This window comes from Acinonyx jubatus, chromosome D1 (genome assembly GCF_027475565.1).
Source record: "Acinonyx jubatus isolate Ajub_Pintada_27869175 chromosome D1, VMU_Ajub_asm_v1.0, whole genome shotgun sequence".
Taxonomy (NCBI): domain Eukaryota; kingdom Metazoa; phylum Chordata; class Mammalia; order Carnivora; family Felidae; genus Acinonyx; species Acinonyx jubatus.
Genome location: NC_069390.1, coordinates 8,020,363 through 8,039,159, shown reverse-complemented (window position 1 = coordinate 8,039,159; position 18,797 = coordinate 8,020,363). Strand labels below are relative to the sequence as shown.

General features: G+C 57.5%; 1 protein-coding gene across 1 annotated transcript in view; it reads right to left on the bottom strand.

Annotated features, from left to right (window-relative positions):
• MACROD1 (mono-ADP ribosylhydrolase 1) overlaps positions 1–14,959 on the bottom strand; it is a 140,382-nt gene extending 125,423 nt beyond the window's left edge. The window contains 5 exon segments of the mRNA XM_027045304.2: positions 2,606–2,722; positions 3,377–3,478; positions 14,519–14,609; positions 14,612–14,692; positions 14,694–14,959. Of these exon segments, the coding sequence (XP_026901105.1) occupies positions 2,606–2,722; positions 3,377–3,478; positions 14,519–14,609; positions 14,612–14,692; positions 14,694–14,822 (520 nt within the window). The 5' untranslated portion in view covers positions 14,823–14,959.
• Between the last annotated feature and the right edge of the window lie 3,838 nt (positions 14,960–18,797).

Below are 18,797 nucleotides of genomic sequence, written 5' to 3'. Positions count from 1 at the left end.
GGTGCTGAGAAGCAATTATTCATGGCTAATGATTATAATCAAGTCAAATAGAATTTAATGGACACGTATTCTCTTCCTGCTTGAAACTTTACATATGAATTAAGCACATATGGGTTTCACGAGGCACGGACCAGATTTATGCAGGCCCGAAAAGCCCCGCGTTGCCGCGACTTTTATTCTGCTAATAAACAGGCTGATTTACGGGCACCACCGGGCGCGGAAACCGCGATCTCTGCTGCCCCCTGGTGGGCGGCAGGCCGGAGCTGAGCCAAGGCCATTGGGGCCCCCAGGGATGAGGCCGGAGGACCCTGGGCGTGGGGCCCCAGGCCACCGCCACCAATAACCCCTGAGGTCTGACCAGTGGCAAGGCCACCGGGAAAATGCCTGGAGGGAGGGCCCAGAGGGGAAGCAGGCTCTGTGTGGGAGCCGTACGGCCGGCCGGGCTTGCCTCAGCCATTCCTGGGGGTCCTCCCTGCTGTGAGAATCTAGGGAAAAAAAGGAGATCCCAGGACAACACACCAAGAAGCGTCGGGTAAACTGAGGCAAGCAGGGAGAGATGAAAACTGCTCATCAGCAGGAGGCGCCCAGCATCCCTCGGCATTCCCGGGCACCCAGAGCGTCAACGGCGGCATCGGTTCTAGGGCCAACGACAGAGGCAGGTGATGAGTCCTTGGTTCACTCCAGGTGCTGCATGAGCATCACCGCTCACGAGCATGGGTCCCTAATGCCCCCAACAAACCAGCGACTGGGCTTTCTACCGTCCCGTCATGCAGAGGGGGAGACAGAGGCCCAGGCACGTACCCGGAGAAGAGGAGTCCCCAGAGAGATGCGGCAAACACCCCCACCCCCAACCCAGTGCAGCTGAATGCAGCCGGGACCAAAGTGCTCTTCTGAGAGCGAGGGGGGCTCAGAGCCGCTGCACTCGGGAGTCCGGCCAGGCACAAGGGCACTTCAGAAGAGCCACGAATCCCATCCACGGCCCCACATGCAGCCTCCACCCTGTCCCTACTGCATCCCACCAACACCCTCCCTTAGGCTCCACACCTCCCTCCTGGCCTGCCAGCGACCGACTCCGACTCCCTCCGTTAGAAAGGAGCTGATAAGATGCCCCATTTATCCTTCTGGCCACTTTGCAGCTCATCAGGAAAAGTGCCGCCAGGGATCCATTCACACCCTTGCCAACGACGGCCCAGGCACCCAGCAGAGCGGCCCCACCAGCCTGCAGGGCTGAATCCTCAGCCACGGCTCCAAGGCTTGGTCCTTCCACCCCAGACCAGCCCCTCCTGGGTCCAGGTGGCAAGAAGGCCCTTCTCCTCTGGACCACTAGGACATCTGCCGACCCTGCTTGGCTTGTCTTCACCCCGTGTCTCCCCAGAGACTCGCAGACCTGCTAAGCAGCCTGAGAGAAACCCAGCAGAAGCACCAGCAGAAACTCGAAGGTGACCGAGCTCCCTCTGCTCTGAGTCAGAACTCCTGCCTTTGTGTGACCGGTCACCTGTGCGCTGAGATGGGCAACGTGGCGGCGGGGGCAAGGGGAGGTGGGGAGGACACCTGTGTGACTGCACAAACAGGCAGAAAGATACACAGAACAATGCCACTGCCAGAAATGCAACCCAGACCACCAGCAGGCGGGCCTGGGACAGGCCGAGTGGCTGCCTCACCCCAGGTTCCGTGAGCCTGGACCCAGAAGAGCAGCAGGGCAGGCCCACCACGTCCCCGGGTCACTGGGCGATGCCACTCCCTGGCCAGCACTGGGGTTAGACACAATGGCTGCAAGCCCGAGGGCAAGGTGGAGGAGATCTGAGCCGCTAGGCGGGGGTGCTGAGACTGCACTGGTCGGGAGGTAGGTGTGGCGGCACAGCAAGGTTTCCCCAGAGGAGGCTCTGCCCACGTCTCCAAACCTTTCTGGAAGGAAGCTCCTCCCCGCGAAGCTTGATAAGCAGGTGAACGAGGGCTGGGATTCAGCCCCCACTCGTTCTGGCCCCACGAAGTACCATGGACTTGACTGTCCCTTGACGCCCCACTCTTGACCTTGGCCAGACACCCGCAGCCTAGGAGGAGGGCAGCCACCTTCCTCCAGCCCCCAGGAGGGAGAGAAGCAGGAGGCCGGCTAGAGCCACAGCAGGAAGCTGAGCGTAGGGCACAGGGGCCTCTGCCCCCGCTTTCCCCTTGACGAGCTCCCTCACCCGCTCCAGGTATAAAGGGGGGGCACGGCAGGCAGGAGGCAGGGGAAGGAGAGCAGTGGTCGGGCGTCTAGAGCCCTTGAGGTCAGACCGCCCTGTTCTGGCCGCCGCCTTCCTGGCAGGGCAAGCCCGGCGCGATTCCAGCCAAGCTCTCTCCCTTCCCGGCCGCTAATGGGTCTCGGAGCTGCAAGGCAGCTCGGCCAAGGAGCCCCCGACACGGCAGGTCAAGGTTTCAAGGGAAGGCAGTCGGCGCGGCCCACGCGCTGGGCTCCTGTGGCGCCGGCGAGCCACCCTCATCCGGCCACCCGAGCCTTGCTGGAGCCAGGCGGCGCCCACCCGCGCCCCGCACCGCAGACCGGAGCGAAGGTGACGAGGCGGCCACCCGGGTCTCGGGCGCAGGCCAGCCAGAAGCCCCCACTCACCGGCGTTGACGATGGCGTCCACCTCCAGCTTGGTGATATCGCCTCGGAACAGGGAGATCTTCTCGTTCAGTTGCTTATCCTTCTTGTACTTTGGCTCCTCCACCTTCGCGGTCACCCCTGGACAAGCAGAGGCCAAGGGGTGGGGGATCGGAGAGAGGCCCGCACTACAGAGGGACCCACCGGTGCCTCCGTCGACCCCACCCCCCCACCCCCACCACCTCCGGAGGCAGCCTGCAGCGTGGTGACTGAGGACACTGGTCACGGCCACCCATGATGATTAAGCACCTCTCGTGTGAGGCACATGCTTGGTGTCCTTGAATTTTTGCAAGGTTAAACACAGGTGCACTATTAATGTCACTCATCCCCATTTTACAGACGTGGAAACTGAGGCCTAGGCGGGTGACCGCCTACCGGTTCCCCGGGTGCCCCGGGTTAGCGGTGGCCGGGCGTGCAATTTGCAGGGCCTGGACGCTCGCCAGCGTGCCCCAAGGCAGGCCACTATCCCTCTGCGTCAAATCCCGGCTCCTGACAACCGTGCGGGCGGGCGGGCGGTCCGGGGCTCAGTTTCCCAACAGCACAATGCGGATAAAAACGGAACCTGCCTCAGACTGTGCTCATAATTAAGGGAGGTGATGCACGCACCGTGCCCCACACATAGCGAGCGCTTGACGCACGTGGCTGGCCTTCCTGGCGCGGTCGGTACGACGCTCCCCCCACCCAGGCTGAACAGGCCCCCGCCAAGTAGCCAGGGGTCCCTGGCGCAGGGCCTACCTTTCGCTGTCTCCTTCCACGTCGGGATCTTCTTCAGCCTGACGAAGTCCCTGCAGAAGTAATGTTCCTCTCGCTGCTTGTCGCTCAGGCCCTTCAGAAATGCTACAGGGGTGAGACGGGGCAGGCAGGAGGGGGAGTCAGGGCCAGCAGGCAGGAAGGAGAGCAGTCCCAGGGGCTTCTCCCACCCCCAGCCCCCGTAGGCTCCCCTCCTCACCGAGACTGTCACCTCGTCCGAGGATGCAAACCAGCCCTACATGTCCACCCTTCCCACAGGCACATGAAGAGGCAGGGTGTTAGAGCCAGGAGGCCCCTAGAACATTCTGCCCTGCCCACTTTGTTCAGGAGGGGAACTGAGGCCCGGGAAGACAGAGGACAGCTCTCAGGTACCACAGACCTGAGTTCGGAATTCAGCTCTGCCACTTTCCAGCTGTGTCCACGGACCTCTGGGTCCCTAATTTCTACATTTAGAGTGTGGGGATTAAGATGCCCCTTAAAGGATAATCTCAAGCTTACTCAGGGCATATAAGGAAAGCAGGTTGGTGGCACGGATGAGTTACATCATGAGTTACATCCTCAATAGACCGCTTCATCATCACATGGTTATTTGGAGGGGGCAGGACACAGGGAACAGGACAGACATCCTCAAAGAGCCAAAGAACCAGATCTGGTGGCTGTTCGCGGCATCCCCCCAGAACGGGCAGAGAGTTCCCCACAGACAGATGCCCGGGTGGGCTTCTCCTAGTGTGAACCAAGTAAGCAGCTAGAATTGCCCCCATCTTACAGAGGAGGAAACGGGGATCTCGGAAAGGGTAGGCCATACATAGTCACACATAGCCCCCTTCTGAGGCTTCCCACTAGCACAGCGGTCCAGGCTTCTGGCTCTCGGGCTCCCTCTGCCGGCCTGAGGCCGCCAGGCGCCCAGGCTCTCAGCCCAGCCTTGCCCCCCTGGACCGCATGCTCCCCAAATGGAGCGGCCCTCACTGACCACTTGTTGGTGGTGGGTAACAAACAGCCAAGGCCACACTCAAGGAACTCAAGAAGCATCAGAAAATGTGCAGAGGTGTGTGTGGGGGGGGTGGCAATTAGGGGAGGCGGTGGGAGAGGAAGGGTTTGCCTCCTGGAGGCTTCTGCAAAGGGCAGGTGTTCAGGAGAGAGGTGGGGCCTCCAGCCGCGCCCTTCGCCTTGCAGAAGTCAGTGCATCCACAGCCTTCGCTCCTCAAGGACGCACCAGGAGCACGGGAAGGGCCCAGCTCACAGCCCAGCTCCGTATTACGGTTGGGATTATTATAAAAGGTTCACAGCACCCCAAATCTGCTTCAGCTGTGGCTTCAGCCAGAACGATACTTTCTGGCAGCCCACTCCCCAAACCTCTTCCACAAACACCGACGATGTGCATTTGGTACAAGGATAAAGGCAGACGTGGTCCTGGCCCTCGTGAACCTCGTGAACCTGCAGTCCAGCAGAGACATGGAGGCCAAGCTGGATGGAGGCCATCCAGCAAGCAACCCAAATCCCGAGGCCATTTGGTGGGGGGGAGGGGGGAGGGGGCAGCAGGAACCCCAGTCCGGGGGGTTCAGCGAGACTCAGAAGAGGAAGGGAGATAGCCAGGACAGGGAAGGGTGTTTCATCACCATCCAAACCGTATGTTCGAGGTCCTGGGTGAGTGAGATCCAGGGTATGGGACAGAGGGCAAGCATGGGGGGTGGGGGGGATGACAGTGGGAGGAGGTGGGGTCAACTGTGGAGCCACCAAACCTGTTCAGGACTGACTTCACCCCAGGGGATTAAATTCGAATTCAAAATGCTTTTACCAGGGGCACCTGGGTGGCCCAGTCGGTTAAGCATCCGACTTCCGGCTTAGGTCACGATCCCACAGTTTGTGAGATCGGGCCCCACCTTGGGCTTTCCGCTGTCAGCTCAGAGCCCACTTGGAATCCTCTGTCCCCCGCGCTCTCTCTCTGCCCCTCCCCCCCTCAAAAAATAAATAAACATTAAAAATATGCTTTCACCAAACTCGTGCAACTCAACACCAACGAAGCAAACAATCCGATTTTTAAAAAATGGGCAAAAGATTTGCATAGACGATTTTCAAAGGAGACATCCAGAGGGCCGGTAGACACACGAAAAGCTGCTCGAATCACTCGTCATCAGGGAAATGCAAATCAAAGCCACAGTGAGATGTCACCTCACACCAGCCACCGATGGCTAGAATCAAAAAGACAGGAAACAAGACATAACAAGGGGTGGCGAGGCTGCAGAGAAAAGGGAACCCTTGTGCACTGTCGGTGGGAATGTAAACTGGGGCTTCCACTGTGGAAAACAGTTTGGCGGTCCCTCGAGAAATTAAAAACAGAAATACCGAGGGCGCCCGGCTGGCTCAGTGGTAGGGCATGCAACTCTTGGTCTCGGGGTCGTGAGTTTGAGCCCCGCGTCGGGGGTGGAGATAACGAACGAATGAATGACGAATGAATGAATGAACGAATGAATGAAATACCATACGATTCAGTCATTTCACTTCATTTAACCAAAGAAAATGAAAGCACTGATTCAAAAAGATACGTGCGCCCCTAACGTTCACTAAAGCACTATTTACAGTCGCCCAGACACGGAGGCAACCAAAGTTGGATGGCTGAACGGGTAAGAAAGATGTGGTTGATGTATACAGTGGAACAAAAGAGAACGAAATCTTGCCATCTGCGACGACATGCGTGGAGTTAGAAAATGTTATGCTGAGTGAAATAAGTCAGACAGAACAGGACAAGCACGACATGATTTCACTTAATATGTAGAATCTAAAAACCAAAACAGAAACTGCCTCAGTTGGCACAGGGCCAAGGGCACGGGGATGGGGGAAATGGGTGACGGGAACTAAGAGGAACGAATCTGCAGTTGTAAAATAAGTAAGTCACGGGGAATGAAAAGTACAAAAAAAAAAAAAAATGCTTGGGGCGCCTGGGTGGCTCAGTTGCCACTGAGCGTCCGACTTCGGCTCAGGTCATGATCTCACCGTTCGTGGGTTCGAGCCCCGCATCGGGCTCTGTGCTGACAGCTCGGAGCCTGGAGCCCGCTTCGGATTCTGTGTCTCCCTCTGTCTCTGCCCCTCTCTGGCTCACACTCTGTCTCTGTCTCTCTCTCTCTCAAAAATAAATATTTAAAAAATAATAAATAATAAAAAATTTAAAAAAATGCTTTCACCAGATATAGATTACAAACTCTCCCCACCGCCAGCTAAGGGGCCAAGGATATCCGACCGTGGATGGCACCCAGTGTGGAAGGTCCCCTCCGTCACTAATGTGTTTCTATGCTCCCAGCCCATCTCCCTGCCTGGAGGGAGGACCCAGAGGGAAGCAGGCTTCTCAAGGGGCTGCTTTCCCCGCTGGACATGTGACCTAGGGCACAATCTGAGTAACAGGTCAAGGGCTCCCACATAAATGCTCCTTTCTTTGTGTGTTGGGGGGAGGGTGTTGGTATTTGGAAAAGAGCTGAAGTGCTTCTCCAAGGCTTGGCTGTCCTCTTCTGGAAAGCAGGGGGGGGGGGGCGGGTTACAGAAATCTCTTCCTCCTGTTCTAAAGAAAAGCAGAACAGGCCTAGTTGGGTACATAGCAAAGCACTCAGCTGCTGGCGGACAGAACCACTGAGCCAAGGACAGACTGTGGAGCAAAGGCCAGGCTCTGCCGCGGCCTGATAGTCTGAATGCAGAGCAGTTAGTTAATAAATATTTACTGAGCACCCACCATGCACCAAGCCCCGCGGGTGGGAGGCAGGGGGAGTTTTGGGGCCTGACCAAGCAGAGGGGAGGCGGGGACAGATTCCTGGAGGAGGTACCTCTGACTCCTCGGGTCTGCCCCAGAGGCTGCAAAATTGCTAGAGAAAATCCCGTGGCGAAACAGAAGGCTCCCTCTAAGTTCCTGATCGCCTCCCCTGGAGGCCCAGCTGCTCCCCCTCGCCCTTCTCCCCTTTCCCAAGGACCCTCCCCCCACATCCAGAAGATGCTGCCTCCTCCTGCCCGGCTGGGAGGGAACTGGGCCACAGCCCCTGCCTGGCCCTCCCTCCCTCAGCCCAGGCTGCCTGCTCACCTCCCAGAGGCTCCTGAGGTTCCTCCTCCCCTGGACTGTCCCATCTGTGCCCTCAGACACCCCCTCGTGGCCTCTCGTGTCTCAAGGTCATAAACCCTCCCTCAACAGTGCACTCTACACCCTGCAGCCGAGGCCTCCTTTCTGTCTCCCTCCTCCACTGTCTCCACTTCCTCCCTCTCCTGCTCCCCTGAGCCCTCACCAGTCTCACCAAGGCCAAGGTCAGAGACACCACACAGGTCACATAGCCCCATGCAGGGGCCCTCTTGTCCTCCCGTATGCACTCAGCATCCCCCCTTCCCCTCAGGATCCCTCCTCTCCTGGCTCCCACCCCACTCACCCCTACGGTCTCCTTGCTGCCTCCCCTCCTCCTTAATCTACACCCTCTCCCTGGTGTTCACATCCATCCCGTGCATTCAAAACCCTCCTTCGGCTAATGGTCCCGGGGCCACACCTCCAGCCCCCCATCTCTCCGCCGAGAGTCCTATCCTCCTTCCCCCCAAAAGTGGTTTGTTCTTTCACTCTTCTCCCTTCTCAATGAACAACCCCCAACTCCTCTAGGACCCCAAAACCAGGGCTCCTTCCTTTCTCCCAGTCCCCTGGTTCCATCAAGCTGCAGGCTGTTAGATCTATCTCCACAATACCCCCCAAAACCAAGCCTTCTGCTCACCCCCAGCAGGGGCCAGGGCGCTCTCATTGGTCCCTAGAACCACCTGGAAGCTGTCTACTGCCCGTGCACTCCCCACGTCCACCCGATTGCCCGTTCCTCATACAGCAGCCCAGGGACCTTGGGAACAGAATTCTCTCCACTTAAAGCTCAGTTCAAACTGCAAGTCCCCACCAAGGCCCACATGACAGCCACGCCTCTCCCCCAACCTCCTCCACAGCCTCCCTCCCCATAACACTCCACTCTCCCTCCTACACCTCTGCAGTCCACGCAGATCAATCTCCTTTCAGTTCCTCCCACAGTCAGACTGTTTCTTGCCTCAGGGCCTTTGCACCTGCTGTGCCCCTGCCTGACCTTCCTTTACAGGCCCCTGCTCCCCCACCCCCAGAGTAGCCCCTCCCCTACTGGCTATGCTTTATTCCTCTCCTGACCTTGGCCGCTTGGGGATCTGTGGTGTTTACTTTGGATTCCCACCATCTGGCACAGTGCATGGCATGTGTGAGCGCCGATGGGCATCTGTGGGATGAACCGATGAATGAATGAGCTGAGACCTGAATGTTGAGGGCGGGTTTGCTAAGACAACAGAGTCTTCCAGGTGGAGGAGACAACACAGGCAAACGCCCTGAGGTAGGAGACAGCATTCGGGTGGGGAAATGGAGAGAGATCTAGAACAGCTGGACCAGAGAGCAAAGGCAAGGCTGCGGCAGCCGTCTCGGCTCATCTCCCATCTGAAGAACAGAGACAGTGGAAGGAACATGCTGGTCCAAGCCGCTCCTTGGTCCCGCTGGGTTTGGGTTCACGACCTCCCGACATCACGTTCACGGGCAGGTCACTCGCCCTCTCTGAGCCTCAGTTTTCTCATCTCTGGGATAGGGACCGGGCAGCCTGGCCGTGAATGAGAAGGGGCTGTCAGGGCATCTGGAAGCTGCAAAATGCAAGACATACAGCGGATACACGGCCCTTCCTGCGAGCGGAGACTCGAAGAGTGCAAAGCGAAACAGGACGAAATTGGGGGCGGGGGGGAGGGCTTTTCTTTTCCAACGTGGAGGCGAAGAGGAACTTTGTGAATTATTTGGGTGCCCACATTTGCCATCTTGCACGCTTGAGACCAAAGATATCCCTGCTCAGAGGCTTTGGCACGCCCAAGCGTGGGGTTCCCCCAGCCTGCCGAGACACTGGAGGGACTGGCCAGCCAGGACCGGGGCCAACCCTGCAGGACTCCCGTGTGCTGAGTCCCTCTGGCTGGGCAAGCCAGGACGGGACCCAGGCCAAGGCTCTCACGACACTGTCCTCCCCGGTATCTGGGGCCTGGTCTAGGGGCCCACAACCCGCGCAGCCCACACGGCCCCCTCTAGCAAAATCCAAAAGATGGCTCCACCTCCCAGCCTGTCTCTTCCAGTTCACAGTCCCCAGGCACACACCTAGCGTGGGAGGCACGACGTCCTCATCTCCAGAGCGAGGCTGTGGCCTGACTGACCCCTGAGGAACCACACACGGCGCTGGTCTCTGATTTACGGGGAAGGAGAAGCCAATGGTGACTCCCCCCTGGGCTCCGAGGGACCAAGGGTCATCCTCACTGCCTTGGCTTCCGCTGTCAGAGAAGCCCCACACATTTGTAACATTTTCTTCCTCCTTTTGCCAGAAGGACGGATGCAGACTGAAGGCACAAGCGAGTTTTATTTTCCTTATAAAAGATGTATAACACACGTTTTAATTTTCTTTTTTGGAGAGGCGAGAGTATTTCACAGCTCAGTGAGACAGGTGTTGCAAAAAGATGTTTGCAGTAAATTTTGATGGGGAGGCCTGACCCCAGACGGCGCGCTCAGCGGCTCTCGGGCACGAAAGCCGGGCTGGAGGAAGCAGCCTGTGCCAGAGCCATAAAGTGCAGCGGGCGAACGGGAATTCAATGATGTGTTTTAAGAAGTGTCTTTATGGCACTTTGCTAGACGGTGTTCAGAAAGGTGAGGGCCGGCTGGCACAGAGGGAGATTCCTCTTCTGGAGAAGGCCCGGTGGATGGGGCTGATAACGGCGGGGCTCGGGGAACACAGCAGCAGGGGCATTAATCACCTGGGCCCAATGTCCCCCAAGAGCAGGGCTTCATCAAAATCACGGGCAACGGGGAGACGGGGCATGAAGCACCTCAGAGCTTTATTGCTCTCCCTGGGCCCCCGCGTCTTCGCCCATGCTGGGATATGCCAAGGCCGCTTCCCCAGAAGACAGGTGGGGGAAGACACTCCCCACCCACCTACCCCCCCCAGTTCCCAGACGTGCCTGTGGATTTCCCCAGTTCGGTCATCAAATCAGAGAAACCATCCACTCTGCGTGAAAACCCACGGGGGGTTGAAATTAGTCCTCGTCCCCTTCCCAGTGAAAAGCGGGACCAGAACAGGCGAGCGCGAGCTTGCGGAGAGGAAACGAGGCTCAGGATACACAGGTCGGGGCTCCAACACTTGAGACCACGAGCGAGACAAGTTTATACAGGCCCAGTGTTGCTGTGGCCAAAACAGAGCAGACAGGGGAGACGGGCCTGAGGGGTGGCAAGAAAGGGGGCCGCTGGGGACCCTTGGGACACCGTGGGGGCCACCATATTCAAAATGGTTTCTGATGCGAGCCCAGCACGACCCACGGAATCAGGTGCTGTTGGCCCTGTTTCGCAGATGGGGAAACCAAGGCACGGGGAGCGTGGAGGCAGGGGTGCTGGGGCTTGCCCGTGTCTGGTGACACCAATGCCCACCCTCTTTTTAGCAGTTCGCTCTGCCCCCACTGCAGGTCAGAAGAAGGACCTGTGGCCCTTCTCCCAAAGGCTGCACCCCACCCTGTGGGGACACAGCCCCTAGATGCCCCCAGTGCTCAACCTTAAGTCCCCTCGTGCCCAACTCCCTTTACAGTACAACAATCTTCTGATAAAAAGGCACTATCTGGGGGGATGATGAGGCCCCCCCCCCATCACTGATGGAATTAAATTAGGGAAATTATCCTCTGGCCAGTAAAATCAGATACAACGGAGAGCTCCCCCCAAAGACTGTCTCCTAGCCAGGGAGATCCAGCCTGGTGGTTTTTACTTACCCAGAGGGAGAATGGGTCTACAGAAGTGGCCAGTCAGCTTAAGAGGGAGGAAGAGAATACCTAGAGGGAGGCAGAATTCGGCCATGTGTCCAGGGGACTCACGGGGCCAGGAGCTGAGACATCCTCCACCCAGGGCCCAGGGCAGGCGCTCAGCACTACAAAGAGACTGAAACGCTGAGCGAGTGACCAACCACCCAAGGAAGGGACTCCTCGGTGGGCAGGCCCATCCCTTGCAGGGAAGCCCTGCCCAGCCTGCCCAGGACGGTGGGAGCAGCTTCCGCAATCGTTCACCCAGCTCTGCAGCTGAGAGCACAGGCCACTGAGTGAACTCAGACTATGCTTTGGCTTCCACGTGGCTGTTCCATGGGGAGAGGAGGCCCCGCCCAGGCACACGCGAGTTTCCAGACCCAGTGTGATCATATCTCCCTCCGAGAGCGCCGCGTCAACCTTCTGACGCTCCATCAGGCTCCCGTGAGCTTGGTTACTGTGTGCCAGTCTTCGAGAGAGGATCGTCTCAGGCACAGACAGGCCTTTGGGGGCCTATGTCCGTATATCCCCGAGAGAAAGGAGAGCATGTGTCCATCAAAGGCACGTACGGGAATGATCAGAGCAGCGTTATTCCCAACAGCCCCAAACTGGAAAACGAAACGCCCACCCACAGAATGGGCACCCGAAGTGGGGTAGGTCCACGCCATGGCATACTACACAGCAATAAAGAAAAAAAAGCAGAATGAAGGAAAGGTGTGGGGGCCTCCCCAGGAGGACCAAGGCTTGGACTCCAATCAGAGGCAGGGTCCAGCTAAAGCGGCTCCCCAGGGGGGGTGGTGATTTTAAAAAGATGCCTCGGATTCTTTGAGCCTCCTCTCTTCCAAAGGTAGAGACGAATTTCCCTCCCCTTGAATCTGGGCCAGACTCCATGACTCCATGCTAAGCCCCAGAATAAAACAGACGGGTCGGCCAAACTAGGTCACAGAAAGGCACCGTGGCTTCTGGCTTGGTCGCCTCACGCTCCCTGTCTTGGGTTACGTGCTCCGGGGGAAGCCAGCTGCCATGTCGTGAGGACACCCAAACAGCCTCGTGGAGAGACCCCCCCCCCCCCCACCGGCCCGCGGTGAACTCAGGCCTTCAGCCGACGGCCACTTTATGTGAATGAGCCACCTGGGATGGCCGTAACTAAGTCCCAGAGGGCCTCCTGGAAACCCACACAGAACCACCCTGCTAAGCGACCCCTAGGTTCCTGACCCTCAGACACTTGAGATAATAACCGTCGTTTGCCGCTTTAAGCGCCTGAATTTGGGGATAACCTGTGACTCAAAAATATTTCACTAAAACACACAGATCACCCCGACAAGCCTGCTGGGGGTCTTTGCACCCGGGGCCGCGGCTCCTGGGGCAAGGCTGCCCCCCCCCACACTGCCCCCTGACTGGATACTGGAGCTCAGGCAGCGCCATCTGCCATGGTTTCTTCCCAGCAGTGACCTCTGTCTGGCACCGCCCCATTGGCTTGACCACATTTTCAACTGTTTCCTTCCCCTAGGGAAGAAGCTTCGTGAGGGCAGGGACCTCGCCTATGTCACTCATGACTGAATCCCAGCAGCAGAACAGTGCTGGCCGCATAGAAGGCGCTCAGTAAAAATGGATGAATGAGGGGCGCCTGGCTGGCTCAGTCAGAAGAGCATGAGACTCTTGACCTCGGGGTCGTGAGTTCAAGCCCCACGTCAGGTATACAGAGTACTTAAAAGTAACTAACTATACTTAAAAAAAAAAAAAAAAAAAGGATGAATGAATGGAAATCCCAGCTCCAAGCAGAGACACCACAGTAGTCTGGGAATCCCTGGCCTGTCAGCTTCACAAGGTCTGGAAGTTTTCAAGGGGCACCGGGGAACGGGAGGGGGTGGGGAGCTGGATCCTAGAAATAATGGCAGATCCAGGAGCAGGTGGCTGGGCCCCTTGCCTCCCTCGCTTTCTTTCCCACCAAGCTGGCTTGCTGCTCTCTGACAGGGAAGGGGAAGCAGGCTCCCCCGTGGGGACAGTCCCTGTGCCAGGAGTCTCTGCCAGTTCCCCCAACCCCCCGCCCTAACCAGTGTTCTAGGGCCAGGGCTGAGGGCACGACGGACACTGTGTGCATGGAGCAAAGTCAAGTGTTCTGCCCGAGCTTTAAGATCCCGGTGAAGGAACACTATTCACGACAGCGGGAAGTCATCTTGAACTCTACCTTAATTCTGAGAGGCGCCTTCCCTTTACCTCCACCCCCCCACCCCAGGCCAGCCCCAGGCCTGCCTCGCCAGACCGCCAGACCCAGTGGCCGCACCCACTCCACCACAGGGGCCCAGCCAATGAGCCACCTCCCCTGTGCTTTTGAAAGGGGATCCAGCCAGGAATGGTTACAGGAGCTCTCCGAGCAGGCTGTGAAGGGCAGGGGCAGCTGGGCGGCCTGACTATTTGGGGCTCTGCAGGCCGGGTTCCCTCCCTTCGCTGTTCTGTGCAGGGGCCCAGAGTCCAGCCCTGGGACTCATGCCCGACCAGGACTCACGACCCATCCCAGAGCGGTAGGAAATGGCTTGATTCCTGGGGGTGCGGGGGGGGGGGGGGGGTCACTGTTCTCACAGACATAATGCCCCATCCCTCCCTGCCCTGCCTCTCCCCAACCCCTCAGCCCTCTGTCCCCCAGGAATGGGGCAGAAACTGTTCACAAGTGGCCAGAGGCCAGGGATGAGGGCAAAAGGGCACTACATCATGTGCCCAGAGAGACAGGCCTGCAGGGTAGGGGCGGGGTGGAGGTTGGACTGGCCTGCCCAGGGAGGCCACTCTGTGGGGGCCATCTGATCCTACCAGGTGGGACCCCAGACCCAGAGCTGTCCCCCTCGGCCCACTTCCTGCCACTCTACCTAAAATGCCACCACTTGAGAAACCATGCTACACAAAGCATGGGGAATTCAGGAGCCCAACGTCAGCTGGGCTGCCACCAACTCCCAGTGACCTTGGGCTTAGCAGCTCAGTTTCCCTCCTGCACAACGGAGTCAGGGGGTAGGTCCTGGATGATCTCTGGGGGTGCCCTGGGACCCATGCGGGCGGGGTAAGGCCGTCCTCCTCACACTACCCCCAACAGGGGGCCCGGACCTCGTACGGAGTGAAGTGGTTTGCAGGGGGGGGGCCGGGCGCACGGGGGAGGGGGGGGCGTGGCTGTGAGTGGAGGGGTCCATACTGGGGCATACGAGGCCTTAACTTCCCCGGGCCTCCCGGGCGGAAGAGGCTGCGGGCGGGGTGCTGTCCAGCCGGGGAAGGCCCACGTGGGGCCGCCCTCGCCCCTCGCGCCCCCCTCCTGCTGACACTTACATTTTGCCTCCTTCCAGTCGGTGGAGGTGCTCAGGTCCACCTTCGCCGCCATGGCCAGGGGGGCCCAGGTGCGCACCCCGGCTCTCCTCTCCGCCCCACCGCCGCCGCCCCCCAAGCCCCAACTCCCGCTGGGGTCCGCGCGCCGGGGCCGCAGGCGCCCAGGGACGCCGGGGGGACCGCACGCGCTGCTGCGGGTCCGCGTGGCACCCGCCGAGGGGCCGGGCCAGGGGCGCGGGACGCAGAGCAGCTGCCCCGCCGCGCGCAGCTGTGCCAGGCGGCCGGACACTTGGCTCCGCAGAGACATGAGCGGGCGGCGCGGGGCGGCTCCCCGCCCACTTGGACTCTATTTACGGTGCTGGGAGAGTCTCTCCCTGAGCCGCTCGGGACCCGGTGGTGTGTGCACGCCCGCGGCGACCGGCTCCGAGCCGGCGGGCCGCGCGGCCAGAAACCCCAAGCGCGCCGCTGGGCACCCTGGAACTTGTAGTCCCGGCCGCCCGACGGGCCCCCGCACTCGTATACACACGTGCGCGCCCCGCCCGGACCCCGCGGGCTCCAGGCGCCCGGGATCGCGCCGCGCGGGAGGCTCCTGCTTCTCAGGGGGTCGCGCGGTGGCCTGGCGCCCCCTCGGGGTTCGCCGCCAACTTCCCGTTCTGTGGGGCCGCCCGCCACCCCCAGCGCGGCCCGGGCCCGCCTCTGCCCTCGGCCCCCGCCCCGGACCCTGGGCGCGGCCGCACCCCATCCCGCCCCCCATTCCGCCGGAGCCGCGGTCCCGGCCCGCCCGGGGGAGGTGACAAGCAGCGCCAACGGGTAGGTCCGGTTCGGCGACTTTCCCCAGGCAGCTGGGCGGGGACGCGGCTGGAGCCAAATCGAGAGCAGCCTGGGAGGCAAGGGGTGGAAACAGTGGAATTGGAAGGCAGAAAATTAGATTTCCAGGAGGCGTTCTCGGTGGAAGAATTGGAGGGACGTTTTCTTTGTATTTTTTACGAAGACGATGACGATAGATTTTTTTAAATATAAATATGCTTGTTTTTCTGTGCTATTAATATTATTTGATAAATATAACAGGTATTTTTACAACCTGAGGAAGAGCCAGGGTCCCAGAGAAGGTTCCAGGACCAGCTCGCCACACTGGGGTCCACAGGCCTCTGGAGACTCGCTTCTTGAGCTGTAATTTTTTTGAAGTAGGCTCCCCGCCCAATGTGGGGTTTGAACTCAGGTCCCTGAGATTAAGCGTGGCATGCTTTATTGACTGAGCCAAAAGCAGGCCCCCAGGGCTATAAATTAAGGAGAAGACAGGGCTCAGGGCTTAGGTCTGGCTGGTTGCAGACCTGCCCGTGTGCTCCAGGCCTCTCTGGTGCGGGATATGGCAAGAACCCTGGGACAGGGCTGTGGGGAGGATCACACAGTGAGCTGTGTGGTTACAGCTGGCACCACCGGGAGGACCAGCACAGACCTGCCTGCAGGGAGGCGGTGATCAGCCTGGGACGAGGGTGGAGAGGGCAGATCAGAAGCCAGGGGCCAGGAACGAAGGGCCAAGGGTCCCCAACTCTCCAGGACCACTAGTGAGGCCTGCACGCTCTCCGGAAAAGGCCAGCAGGATGAGTTCAGGATGTGGTAGTCAGGCCCCCAGAATGGAGGTCACGTCACCACTTATCACTTCTCCTGTAAGTCAGCAAAGCAAGAAGGGCCCTGCCAACTACCAACTACAACCCGGACAGCAACCATTTACCGGACGCTAGGTCCCAGCTGGCACTGAACTAAGAGCCCTGCTTCCATTTGCTGTACTTCCATGAACTTGTGATGTGCTCCCAACGGCCAGGTGAGGCAGCCCTGCCCCAGGGCACGGATGAACACTGGCTGGCGGTCCACGTGGCCGATGAGGGTCGGAGCCCAGACTTGGACCTGGTTGGTTGGTTCTCATCCAGAAAGCGTGTGGCTGACTCCGTGTATTTTTTTTATTATTTTTTTTAATGTTTATTTCTGAGAGAGAGAGAGACAGACAGACAGAGCATGAGCAGGGGAGGGGCAGAGAGAGAGGGAGACACAGAATCAGAAGCAGGCTCCAGGCTCTGAACTGTCAGCACAGACGCGGGACTCGAACCCACAGGCCACAAGATCATGATGTGAGCCAGTCAGACGCTTAACCGCCTGAGCCACCCACGCCTGCCTCCGATATATTTTATCACTGGTGTAACAAGTTTCAGCAACTGTAGTGGCTTAAACTATACACAATGTATTATCTTTTTTTTTTATGTTTACTTATTTTTGAGAGAGAGACAGAGTGTGAGCAGGAGAGGAGGAGCAGAGAGGGAAACACAGAATCCAAAGTAGGCTCCAGGCTCTGAGCTGTCAGCACAGAGCCCGACGCGGGGCGCGAACTCATGAACCTCGAGATCATGACCTGAAGTGAAGTGGGCGCTCAACCGACTGAACCACCCAGGCGCCCCACAAATGTATTGTCTTAACATTCTGTAGGGGTCTCGCTGGGCTAAAAATCAAGGTGTTAGCAAGGCTCTGTTCCCTTCTGGAGGCTTTTTTTTTTTTTTTTGGTCTTTTCCAGCTTAGGATGAGGCACCCGCATGCCATGGCTCACAGCACCTTTCTTTCATCTTCAAAGCGCACGATGTTGCCTCTCCCCAACCATGCTTCCATAGTGGCCCTTGCCTGTGACTCTCTTCCACTTCCCCATTTTCAAGGACCTTGTGGTTATTACCGGCCCCACCAGGATAATCCATGACAAGCTCCCTCCTTAAAGTCTTCTGATTAGTAACATTAATTCCATCTGTAACCTCGATTCCTCTTTGCCATGTAAAAGGCTCCAGGGAGGAGGATGTGGACATCTTTGTGGAGCCATTAGTCTGCCTACTGTACCCTTCCAGGCGTGGTCTGGGGAAGAGGATACAGGGAGAGACAGGCGCCTCAGCCATAGAAAATCTTGGTGCCCGATCAGGAGGCTGCCTTTCTGCACAGAGCATGAAATCTACGTCCCCCACAGCTAGGCCTCTGAAGTGCCCGGCACACCCTGGGCATCTGTACCAGTCCACACCCTGGGCATCTGTACCAGTCCTTCTGTTTCTTTTGCTGGGATTCAGCTCTGTTCTCACATGGCAGCCAGGATAGAGAAGGTTTCAGCTCACAGCCCCCCACGTCTGGTCTAAGAGAGGCCTGGGCCCCACACCCCTGGGTGGATGTGGCCAGGGAAGCATGGTTCTGCCCCGGCAAGGCAGGACCTCCTTGTGGAGTTTGAGCCTGATCTTTTGAAAAAGGTAAAATGATGCCAGCTATCAAAGATGTGTATGTGTCCGAGGTAATCCAGGCAGAGGGATGCACAGGAGGAAAGGCACGGAAGTCCACGGAATGCCGAATCTTCCAGCAGGGCTATAGTGTCGGATTTCATCAGCTGAGGATCTCTAATGTTGGACAGGGGCTCTCGTGCAGAGAAAAGCTAGCAACTGCTGCTTGTGTTTAAATTAATACTGTATTTATTAAACTTATAAATTAAAAAAAGAACTCGTTTTTCTTAAACAGCCAAGTACAACTTGCAAATCTAGTTTTCTATTTATAAACCTACTAATTTTTGTATAAAAATAAGAACAATTACTTTCACTTATTCTTTGATGAATATTTAATTAACTCATAGGTTCAACAGATTAATTTCTAAAAATGCATACCCATTACAAACTTAGGTAATTAAATTCCCTAATGGATTTTAAACTACATTTTACAGAGATAAAACAGCTGATCTTCTCAAACTCAACAGAGGAGACCTACCCATCTAACGGGGATATATATAAGTATTTCAAACAAGGATGCTTTCTTTCTTTTTTGTTTTTTTCTTTAATGTTTATGTATCTATTTTGAGAGAGAGAGAGAGACAGAGACAGAGAGACAGAGAGAGAATCCCAAGCAGGCTCTGTGTTGTCAGCAAAGAGCCGGTCTCAGGGCTCAATCTCAGGAACCCTGGGATCATGAGCTGAGCTGAAATCAAGTGTCAGACACTTAACCAACTGAGCCACCCAGGCGCCCCTTTCGTTATTTTTTCTTTACACCCTGAGAGGGGCTGTGGGATGAGGGCACTCTGTCCCTCCCCGCACCTTACTCTGCCCTCCCCAGCCAAACATATTTTTTTCTAATCACTTACACAGTTCCTATATACTAATAGATTACGCTTGTAAATATCATAAATCAATTATCTTAAATGTTCAAATGCTGTTTATAAACTTAGATCCTTTTGTACAGTGTCAGTTATCCATTGCTGCATGATAAACTACGGAAAACT